Raw genomic sequence first — 12,085 nt, 5'->3', positions numbered from 1 at the left:
GTCATTTGAAGAAGATTTTCATAAGTGTATTTATATAAGCAAATAATAGAAAATAACAAAATAGTGTATAACAACAGTGAATTTATTATTTTGAAATCCACCCTTCATTCCACCCATAATGTTCAACTATTTGTTTTCTGCTGCAGCAGGAGAGAAACCTACTGTAATTATTCATCTTTGTAGGTGAGGATGAACTAGTCAGTGATTTGCATACATAGAAACTGGTGTGGCAAAGTGGTTTGAGTGTTGGATTATGACTCTGGAGACCAGTGGTCAGTTCCTATCTTGGCCATGGAAATCTACTGGGTGACCTTGGGCAAGTCACATGCTCTCAGTATCAGGAGAAAGCAACGTCAAATCTCCTCTGAACAAATCTTGCCAAGAAAACCCAATGATAGATTTACCTTAGGGTTGCCATAAATTGGAAATTACTTAAAGGCACACAACACACACACGTATATCCTTAGAGAAGAATCTGTGCTTCTGCTATTATGTCTCTAGACGACCACCTTGGTCTAACATTTGATGGATCTCTCCTCCTCCTGGATGTCTCATGTCTCTTGCCCTACAAATTGTGTTGTGTGCCTTCAAGTCATTTCTAACTTATAGTGACCCAAAGACGGAGCTTTCTCGGCAGATATTGTTCAGGGGAAGTTTGCCCTTGCCTTCCTCAAAGGCTGAGAGAGTGTGACTTGTCCATGATCACCCAGTGGGTTTCCATGGCTGCTTGGGGAGATTTGGACCCTTGTCTCCCAGGGTCCTAGTGCAACACTCAATGCTGACTCACTTACACATCATGTTGACTCACTTACTCTCTCTTTCTCCCTATAAATAGGATAGAGAATTTCAGGAGGGCCCTTGCTCATGGCTTGAGTACTTCAATGTGGAGGATCAGATCCTCCCATGTCAGCAGTAACCTGTTTGTTTGCACACAGCTGAATATGGGATATATCTTCAGCAACAGTCTGCCAAGCTTTGAGGCCCTGCCAATTTTGCAGAAGGAGCTGAGAAAGTAAGAAGTCTGAAATTAGTCATGCCTTTCTAAAAAGTGTGGGACTCCTTCTCTTTCTTTCTTTCTTTTATAAATCACAGTATTGACTGGGTAGTTTGCTGGTTTGTGTTTAGCTCTGATCTAGCAGAGAGAGAGCACTATTTGTACAAGCCCAAATCTTGCTTTGTGTGGTTTTATGTTTGTTTATCTCAATATTATATAAAGTTTGTACTTATTGTTGTTGATTTGGAGTTAAGGAGGGAGGGGGATTGTGGGATTTTATTCTATTATATTGTATGGATTTTCTTGATGTAAGCTGCCTCGATCTTGTTGGAGATGCGGGGTAGAAATATTATTATTTCTATTATTATTAAAGCCAGCTAGCTTGTGGGGCCTATGAAGTGCTCATAAGTGTAAGTATACACAGCAGCAATAAAATGCCAACAATATGCATTAAATAATATACATTAAAAGAATAATAGTTATAACATAGGTAGGCTTGCAAAAAGCAAAAAAAGAGATGCAGAGAGGGTTGTTCTTATTCAGTGTTTTAGGCATGCTGTTTTTCTGGGGACTGTTCACACTATGGAATTGTAGTGCTGTGATTCCACTTTAACTGCTATGGTTCTATCCTATGGAATCCTGGGATTTGCAGTTTAGGGAGTGGCATTTGGAATTCTTAGCCAGAAGGGCCCAGTGTTTCACACACTGCAAACCCCAGGATTCCAAAGAATGGAACCATGATAGTTAAAATGGAATAACGTAATTCTCTCGTGAACAGTCTATATGCTATGTGAAGTCGAAGGCTTTCATGGCCAGCATCCATAGTTTTTTTTTGAGTTTTTGGGCTATGTGGCCATGTTCTAGAAGAGTTTCTTCCTGACGTTTTGCCAGCATCTGTGGCTGGTATCTTCAGAGAATTCTCTGAAGATGCCAGCCACAGATGCTGGCGAAACTACAGGAAGAAACTCTTCTAGAACCTGGCCGCATAGCCCAAAATCCCCACAAAAAGTCTATATGCTACATTCTATTTCCCCTCCCCTTGATTTTTCATTCTTCTCTATACTTTCCTCAAGAGGCTCTAAGAAATAACCAAAAAGATTACATTAGGCTGTCATGGGTCCAATACCTCCTCTTTACCTTATTTTGCCCCTGAATATTTTTTGCAGAACTGAAAGTGTTACAATTCTCCTGGATCTGATGACACTTCTGTCTTCTATGAGTGATTCTGATTTGGACACAAAAGCAACAACATTCTGAGAATTTATATATCTATTTAATTAACTGAACAGCACTGTTTTCAGGTAGAATCTGGATCCCAAATGTGTACTGTAGAACTGGAATAGATTCAGTAAAATGATTGAACACAAGTGTGTGTATGTGGAGAGAGAGAGAGAGAGTTATTGTTGTGTGCCTTCAAGTCCTTTCCAATTTATAGCAACCCTAAGGTGAATCTATTATCGGTTTTTCTGGGGCTGAGAGCGTGTGACTCACCCAAGGGTCAGCTAATGGGTTTTCATGGTTGCGTAGGGAACTGAACCCTGGTTTTCAAAGGCATAGTCCAATACTCAAATCATTACACAATGCTCTCTCTCTCTCTCTCTCTCTCTCTCTCTCTCTCTCTTGCTCACACACACACACACACACACACACAATTGGCTCTCTATATCAACAGATTTTTCATCTATGAATTCAACCAGCCACAGTTTGAAAATATTCCAAAAATCCCACACAAAACATAACTTCCAAAAAGCAAACCTTGATTTTGCCAGTTTATATAAGGGACTCAATTGCGCTACACCATTGAATTTAATGGGACTTGAGCATCCATGGATTTTGGTATCCAAAAATGGTCCTGGGACCAAACCCCAGCAGATAATCAGGCTCCCCTGACTACTCTTCTCTATCTATATATATTAGGGTTAGATCTTGGGGTTTATCAGACAGCTTTTAAAATTGACTTACCACTCCTGAATTGAATTCTAATTTGGGCTGCATCCGAATCCTATAACATGGATTTTTGCCACTGATGCCACCAAAAATCCAAGCAATAATGTAGGCTGGATTAGAACTCAATTTGGGAATGTTAAGTCAATTTTAAAAGCTGTGCGGTAAGTTCCTCTAGTGTCAAGTTTCACTCAGGAGGAACTCTACTCAATCTCCACTCTGCCCTTCCACAGGCCACATCTTCCTCCTGTGAGTTCCCCTGATAAAGCTGACAATACAAACAGTAGTTTTGGGTGCCTAAGAAGTGTTTGGCTATGTCCCTATAACGAGGCATACAATGAAGACGTCATCATTTGGGACATCTGGGAAGAAATACAAGAAGCCTTTGCTGTTGTGCATTTGAATATAGGGACATAGTCAGATGCTCCTTGACCTCTCTTGGCCACTACATGGCCATGTTGGGATGTTTCAAAAAAGTGAGTAAGGTAAAGTAAATCACAGGCGATGCAAGGATTGAATTCATGATGCTATGATCCAGGATTTTCACATTTTATGTCACTGATCACCAGCAGCTTCTTTAGGGTTGGTGGCTGATGGAAAGCAGTGATAGGAGGCTTATTAATAGCTTGAGAAAGACATAGTGAGTTAGCTATCACCAAATGGTGTTTGGGAGATGATGGATGGAAATCAATCACAAAAGACACATGACTGTCCTCATTTTTTACTTTTGTAGAGGACATAATCTCTGTATTCATATAGCAGCCTGGTAGACATTATGCTCAGAAATAAAATATGGATATCCTCTTGGAGCAGGTGGTATTAACTCCTGGATTCTTTGTTGGTAGATAGTATCATTTTTGCATATACTGTATATATTCGACTATAAGTTGACCTCATGTATAAGTCAAGGGTTGGTTTTGGGGCCAAAATTATGGATTTTGATATGACCCCTGGATAAGTCTAGGGTAAAATTTAGGGGCATGTAACCAAGGATGTAAAGGATGATGCAAAGAAAATGATGCCCAAAAACTTAGAAAATTCTGGCAGGCATAACTGTTTGTGCTCATCCTAAAAGCTGGATGGATGAGAGAGTAGAGGGGATCCATGCTTCTTTTTGGTGCTCCCAGGATGGACTATGCTCTTCCCTTTTATTCAGAGAAAGGGGATAGGGATGGCTCCATATATATATATATATATATATATATATATATATATATATGAGTCAAAGTACAGTACTTCCATTGACCCGTGGATAAGTCGACCCAGGTTTTGGGGGTCAATTTTTTTGACTAAAATTTCTAGACTTATACATGAGCATATACAGTACATTTAATCCTGAGTATCAAGCTTTATATGATGTTGTGTGTGTGTGTGTTTATATTTATGCTAGGACTTTCTCTGGTAGTACTTTCTCTCTGTGTAGAGTTTGATGGTGAAAATAACTCAAGCACATAATCCTGATTACAGGATCAGTGCAAAAGCATTTAGAAGCTTCTGGACAATTTGTGAATACTATTCCAGAAATCATGTTTCTCTATTAGGTTAGAATTATTTTATAACTGTCAACTCATTTTCTGAGACATTACACTTGCTTTGCAAATCCACTTGGAGTCACTGTGACACAGCAACAGTAGCTTGGTCCTGCAGTTTCGCTGGCTGTGTATATTGTATTACATGACCTTTCTGAAAGGAAAACCCCCAAATTATAGTCGTAAGTAATGTTGGATTCTAATTTCAAAATCTGCAGGCAGGTACAAAATCAAATTAAGGCTGTGAAATGTTCAGTTGAAAATTATACTTGAAAAGAGGAAGGTATGTATCTCCCATAGTAATAAAACCAAGTTCTATTACTCTGCAGCTTCAAATAAACAAGACTGCAAGACTTTTTTATTTTTTTTTAATTTTTTACACAGAGGAAAGTTGTTGCTATTTGCAACTCTGATATGTTGATATATGCTGAACTATGAAATTATTCCATATTTGTAATAGGTGTTTGATTTTCTTTTATGTAGAATTATATTTTGTGGGACATGTATAACAAATAAACAAACATTTACAGCACAATCTTACAAATGTCTACTCAAAAGTTATATGGGTTTTTCAGGCAGGATCCCCACGCAGGGAGGTGAAGGTATAAGTATCTGGGCTCAGAGGTCCAAAGGCTGCATGCAATACCCATTACTATTAGTGGGGCAAAAGGATAAATTTGGGATCATGCTTGAGGATATTTATAGAAAGGTACTTGTTTTCCTTTCTATCTGTCATACTTTAACATACCAGGAACCACAAGTCTCAGAGTTTCTTGCACATAGGAAGAAAGGCCAACTGGTGGAAAGGACAAAGCATCCTAAAAGCATGGGAGAAAGTACTGCTGTTTTTCTGGTAGGATTTGCTGCCACCTGGAAGAAAAATCTAGTTTAGAGTTTGGACACAACTTTAGTCAATATGATCTGCACATTAGCACAGAACACAGCCATACAGCCCAAAACCCCCCACAAAAAACTACTGTATATATTTGACTATAAGTTGAGAAATTTATGCCCCAAAATTGACCCTAAAATTCTGGGTTGACTTATATATGGGTCAATAACTAGTACAGCTTGGAAAGGTCCTAAAACAAGCAAGCCTCGAGACCCCCCCCCCTCTCTCTCTCTCTCTCTCTCTTAAGATTATCGCACTGCGTTCTGAGAACGTTCTCATCACGTGATGAGAACGGAACGCATTTGAGTATACCGCACAGTATGTGTTCCAATCGGGTTCTCAGAACGCTTAAATGCGTTCCAAATGTGTTCCAGGAGGGTACAGATATGAATGTGTTCCCAGAGAGCTGGAACGGGATGAGAACGTTCCAACAGAGGTGTGTGCGATATTCTTATGTGTTCTCAAATCCGTTCTCGCATTCCTCCGTCTCCTGATTGGCTGAAAGAATGCCCTTCCCTTTTAGTCCTCCAAAGTCCTAGAGCGTACTAATTTTTTCTTTGCTCTCCCATGTATGACATGCCCCCGTCTTTGACAAAAGGATTTTATCCTATTCTCTGCATACACACACGTGTGTGAGGTTTTTTTTCTGTGCACGGGTACAAAAAAGCAGAAATGGAGACATTACATAGACATAATGCATAGCACTAACTATCACAGGTTGCATGTTTGCAAACTGTTACCGAGTCGCAAAAGCAGAGGATACAAGTGTCTCCGGAATTGTCACAGAGTGACTTCTGTCGCCAGCATATTGCAATGTGTCTAGACATATTTATCTCTGGAGTTGTGTAAGTGACCCATCTCTGTTGTGTGTATGCACAATACACCATGATATCCGGGGGCTGGGGTTTAAAGGACATCTGGGGTCCGCGGATGCAGCGACACCGAGGGCAGCACTAGGAAAAGGGGGGAAATATTCTGAGCGGGGGGGGGGGGAACCTGGAGGTTTCTCAGTTTTTTGTCTTTTTAAAACCTCTGTCGGGCTCTGAGGATTTGGGGCTGGCCTCCCTGCGTGCTTATGACAGATTGGGCTTTTTCCAGCTCGGCTTTGGGGCTTCTCCTCCCCCTGCAGATGATTGACAGAGGAAAGGGAGGCATTTAGGGGCAAATTTAGACTGGGGGTTGGTTGTTCGGGGTCACATGTACGGAGGCAAGGAGACTATTGGATGGCCGGGTTTTGGGTATTGAAGCCATGGAGGCCATAATGGATGAGGGGTGCTGGAATGCTGGGAAATATATGCAAATTAGCTTTAAATTTTGGACAAAACGAGCTCATAACAGCAAAAGGAGCGGGTTGTGGGCAGCAGGACAAACGGTATAGGATCGACCATATAGAAAGAGATGTCATAGAGCAAGGAACGGCGATACTCGCCATGACACGAAAGACAGTGGAAATGTGTGGGGTCTGGGTTGCTCTTGATGCCAAATTGCTCAGTCGTGGCTCCTGTCATGGGAGCTCGACATGCCGCTGTATGCTGTTATCCTTGTGGGTGACACAGAAAAGAAAGGAGTCGCCTGCAGCGGGCAGAATTCTGGAGCAGCATTAAAGCATCTCATGAGATGCCTTAATGGGCTGCCAGAAGACCGCTGGCCAATATGATCCTGTTCTGATACTGTGTGACCTACAAGGATGACAGTATATTTCGGCCTGCACAAAGAGGCGGGGAACTTCCCCGCCTCACATTCTGGTAAAAGAAAAGAAATAGAAAAAAAACCTTTCCCTCCCCAGTGTCCCCTGAAGGTCTCTTCCATTTTGGGAGAAAGGGTGGGGGCCATGTAGAAATGCATGCAAGGCAGAGTTTCACACACTATAGACATCCATGGAGGGTGTGCCGGGGATTGGCAGCATGCTGGCTAATATGCAAATGGATCTTGTTCTTTGAACAGCATGAGCAGCCCAAAGAAGAGTGTTAACTAAGCCAAAATTACATCTGAGGAAGTGGGTTTATGTGTAATGTTGACCATGGTTTTCATTGCTGGCTGGTAAAATTATTTTCAAAGAACTATTCTCCCTCCAGCATTTTACAAAAGGGATCATTTCAGGATTTCAGGAATTATGTTCTTTTTCATCTGTAATCTGTTATGCATTTGAGAAATTATTTCATATTCAGAATTTAATTAATATTAGAATTTGTTTATAGTACTGCACAATTTGCCACTCAAAACTTACCATTGCTGATGGATCATTAAGCAACCATGTATATCAATACTCTCTGCCTGAATATTATTATTGTTATTACTGGTAAGCTTTATTTGCCAAGTGCTGAAAGTTTACACAGCAATGTATTTCCATTGCTTTTAATTGGGATGATTTTTATTTTGTAGAACATTTCTACTTGCATGTATAAAATAACATGTATGGCCACTCTACCATGCATTTGGGATTGTTGGAATGAAGACACTTCTTGGTCACAAAGTACATGTAAAGGCTGTCAAACAGAAGCGGTATGATGTGGGCTAACTTTACAGGGGCCAACTGGTAAATGTCATACCAGCATCTACCTTGACTGTTTGGAATGCTAGCTTTTCACAGCTAAGCGAATTTGATATCTGGATAAAGGTTGTTATGTTACCTCTATCTTTATGAAACTATGTACCTTTGATGCTCTTGGCAGTGTGTATTTCCTGTACTTGGTGGTATGGTATTCAAGAAATTATCAATCTGCCAGTCTGAACAGCTATTTTTATATAGAAGTAAAGGACACTACTGTTAAGCATGGCAACAGATGTGAGTTATTAATTACAAACTGCATTTATTACACTGCGACGCAATACAACAAAACAATCTTCTCAATCTGTAATATAATAACAAACAAATGATTACCCAGAAATTGGGGATTCACACTTGTTAAAAATAAAGTCTGGTTCCCTTGGAACAACATATATGTACCATATGCAACTTTGGATGCAAGTCAAAAAAAGGTTTTATAAAAAAAACAGAAATACCCTTTTTAAAAAAAGGACAATCATAACTTCGTTATCATCGATCGATGCATGTTATTTGAAAACAAAATAACAGCCATCTTACGTTAAGAGTACAGTACTGTGTCCAAACTCTAAACTTGTATTCAATAACAATGCAGTAATAAAAACATGTGTGAATACAATTAAGTGTTGGATGTTTTCTGCAGATGCAATTCAATTATATTTTCGATTTTCTTTAATCTTCCATTCATTTTCTGTAGTACTCCCACAATTTTCCGATTGATATTTTCCTGCGTTTTCAAGGAAGATTGCACTGTACAGACAAAAGATATATACAAAAAGCTTTTAATAAGACAGTTTATTGCAATGTATTCTCTGTTTAACACAATATGTTCATATATTTCTTTTTATTTACTGTCTTGAAAGTAAAGTTTTCGTGATATTCAGTTCTCCGGTATATAGATGTATGTTATTAATATAAACCTTAATCCTTATATGACCACCACTCTATTTTGAAAAAGACAATGCATATTTATTTAAATTCACCTGACTGTTGAAGTTCAGTTATGTAGCTGGGTACAAGAGTTTGGGGTTCTGGCAAGATGTCTCTTGCCGATGGTCCCGACTGGATTTCACTACAGCAAGGTTCCTCTATAGTATCTGCATGTTGATCCATATAAAAAAATTAAAGAGATAACTAGATCAGAAATTGTGCATTGATCATAGTAAGAATACTCTAGGAAAACAGCAGGTTGATAATACAACTAAAAATGTAGGACATCAAAATTTCTCCATCTTTTTGCAGTTAGAAAAAAGTAAGAAAACAGAGTAGCAATGCTGTTGTCTAATAATTTTATCCTCCATATGTACACCCATCTATCCCTTCCTATGTTGGAAAAGTATGGCGTCCTCAGGGCTGGTAGTCCATTGTAGTGTTTTTTTCTTTTGGAAACTGATAAGGGAAGTAGCCTAATATGATATTGATATAGTGACTGTCTTTAGCAACTGTTCCTTATGGCTACAACACTGGAGGAATTCCATGGCATACTATGCAACAATGAGCCTTTACTTGTAAAGCTACAAACTTACCCGAGGGATTTTTTTCCTGGGAGCCATGGTTCCCCGCCATAAGCCACAGCTCTTTCATTAGGGGGAAAAAGGGTGGTTGTTTTTCTTTGGGGGGTGATGGCCCAAAACTATTTAGACTGGTCAAAAATTTTTCACGCGTCATTTTGAACTTCATGAATACCTCTTCGGCGGTGCGGTTGTAGCCATGCATTTTTAATTGCTCTGCTACCTCTCTATGCACAGGAAGAATGGGTACAGAACGGGACCTCATGAGCGTCTTTAATTTTCCGCTCCCCCTAACACTTCTCAGGAGCAGATCAATCTCCTTATTGACCCATTTGGAACCCTTACTACGCGCCATCACTGCTTCCCAATAACTTCGGCCACTCCGAAAAGTCCAGCGGGAAGAGGGATTTGCAACGTCATCACTGTGCAGGGATTCTTGGCGCCAAAACTAGACTTGCACCCTCTAGTGCTTTTACTGCAGTGCCGGGAGTTTGGGAGTGCAGAGAGCCAGCATCAGCAGCTAAGTGCTAACGCAGAAGTTTATTTCACAACCTCTATAATTAAATTGCAGACAGTATTATTTTATACTTTCTGTAATTAGGAAAGCCATGGATAGCCATGCAGTGACCGAAAGCAGTGCCTCCGCACAAGCAAGGGGGAGGGTGTGGAGTGCCAATGAAGTTTTGGCCTTATTGGAGATATGGAAAGAACAAAAATTGCAGACCAAATTAAAAAAGAATTACAGAAATTTGGATAAATTTAAAGTTGTATCTGATGAAATGGCAAAGAGGAACCATGTCAGATCTGCCGAGGAATGCAGATCTAAATCAAAAAAATTGAGATTTGAGTACAGAAAGGTTGTGAAACACAATCAGAGAAGTGGAAGCAACCCTATTACATGTCCCTTTTATAGGGAACTAGAGGAAATCTTTCATGGGGATGTTAGCATCACCCCTAACAGGTTATCCCGAAGTCTTGATTTTGAAAGGGAGGGTGAAACCACAAATGTGACTCAAGAAACCGCATCCACCTCCATGGCTAACACAGGCGAAGGAAGCACCCAAGAAACAACTACCAGACAAGACAGTGATGAAGGCAAGTAGCCCATCTGTAATGCCTGAAGATTTCTGCTATGTGTGTGACAACATTATTTTGTTAAAATGACAAAGGCTTTACTCTTTTTTTCCCCTTGAATTTTTCAGATTCTGATGACACTTGTCTCGATGACACAGTCATTACGATACCTGTCACAATTTTGGAAAGTGGACCTACGCAAATAGCAGGTAGTCATATATAAATTTATGTCAATTTCTGGATCTCTGTTTTCTTCATAAATATTGTGAACCTGTATATGTGTTCAAAAGAAATAACGTTGGTGTTTAATGCTCCACTTTGAAGGTGCGACTGGAGAACAATTGGGTGACTTGGAAAGATGTGCAGATGATACAAGCGGTACAAGCAATGGTAGGTAGCATCTGCTTTTCTAAGAAAATTCTTTGTCTACAACCCTTTACATGATGCTACCATTAGAAATAAATTTCCTTCCTGTGGGCTTAATCTATTTTCACTATTTTTTAAATTTCAGTACGTAACGATCCAGAGGACGAACCACCGAATGTATTGCTGTCTCCTGGAACAAGACTGCGTTCAAACAGGAACAGGAATCGTCGCGCCAGAAGAGGAGAACATATTGCGCGCACTATAATGCAGAGTGCAAGTCGAGAGGCCCAACTTACCCGGAGAACACAGGAACGGTTCATGGAAATTGTACACGACAGCATGAAAGACTGTAGGAGGACAGAAATGGAACTTGTAAATATTATGGAGGAAGATGTAAGGAGAAGTGCACAGGACAGACAGAGAATGTTGCAGTACATGGAGACCATGACTGAACTGTACCGGAGGAAAGTAGATCATGAATGTGCACTTCCAACGGGGCAACATGATACTGTTGCCCAAGGAACTATGCACACATCATTCAGGGCATCTCCGTGTGATATTCCTCCTTCAACACCAGGCCCAGCTGTCTTTACAGATTTCCAGGAGCAACCATCCACATCGGATTTTGGTGGGAAATGTCAAGGGAACAATTCCCCTGAACTCTTTGATGAACTTCCTCCTGCTTATGCTCCTGATGGTTGTCCTGTCACTCCTAGTAGTGAAATTAGAGATGATGACAACACAGTTGAGAACATCAACAGGGATGTTCAGAATGTTGTTGCAGTCACTGATCCCCCAGAAAATGAAGGCTGCATTGGAACCGTGCAATGTGTGAGCAATGCAGGAACATCTTCCTTGCAAGGCGCAGTTGCACCTGTTCAAAACCAAGATAAACCATGCAGTTCTCGTACTGGGAGGATAATCAAGAAAAAAAAATATTTTCCCCATAAGGGAAACATATAGGGAAAAGGTTCTGTTTTGAAACCTCAGATATGTTTCAGCATTCTATGTTTACCCTGTTACGTGCCCTTTGTGACCGATAAAGAGGGACTTAAACCATTTCTCCTTGAACCACAGTAAAATTTCATTTTCATGTTAAGGAAAGGTTTTGTATGTCACCATGTATATATGGATATGTTCTCACCTAATGTATATACAGTGTATATAAATGCGTGCTTTGTTGACATAATGGAAAACAAGCCACCAGACGGTTTTTTTCAAAAAGAAAAA

At 40.1% G+C, this 12,085-nt stretch overlaps 1 protein-coding gene across 1 annotated transcript; it reads left to right on the top strand.

Annotated features, from left to right (window-relative positions):
- The first annotated feature begins 9,954 nt into the window (after positions 1 to 9,954).
- Positions 9,955 to 10,887, top strand: LOC149311073 (uncharacterized). The gene is made up of 3 exons (XM_089528354.1): positions 9,955 to 10,510; positions 10,618 to 10,698; positions 10,814 to 10,887. The coding sequence occupies exons 1-3, from the start codon at positions 10,024 to 10,026 to the stop codon at positions 10,885 to 10,887; spliced, it is 642 nt and encodes a 213-aa protein (XP_089384480.1). The 5' UTR covers positions 9,955 to 10,023.
- The last annotated feature ends 1,198 nt before the right edge of the window (positions 10,888 to 12,085 follow it).

Source organism: Sceloporus occidentalis, unplaced genomic scaffold, assembly GCF_023333645.1.
Source record: "Sceloporus occidentalis isolate IW3139 unplaced genomic scaffold, rSceOcc1.0.p SCAF_6, whole genome shotgun sequence".
Taxonomy (NCBI): Eukaryota; Metazoa; Chordata; class Lepidosauria; order Squamata; family Phrynosomatidae; genus Sceloporus; species Sceloporus occidentalis.
The sequence above is the reverse complement of the archived record's forward strand: the minus strand, read 5'-3'. Positions and strand labels throughout refer to the sequence as shown.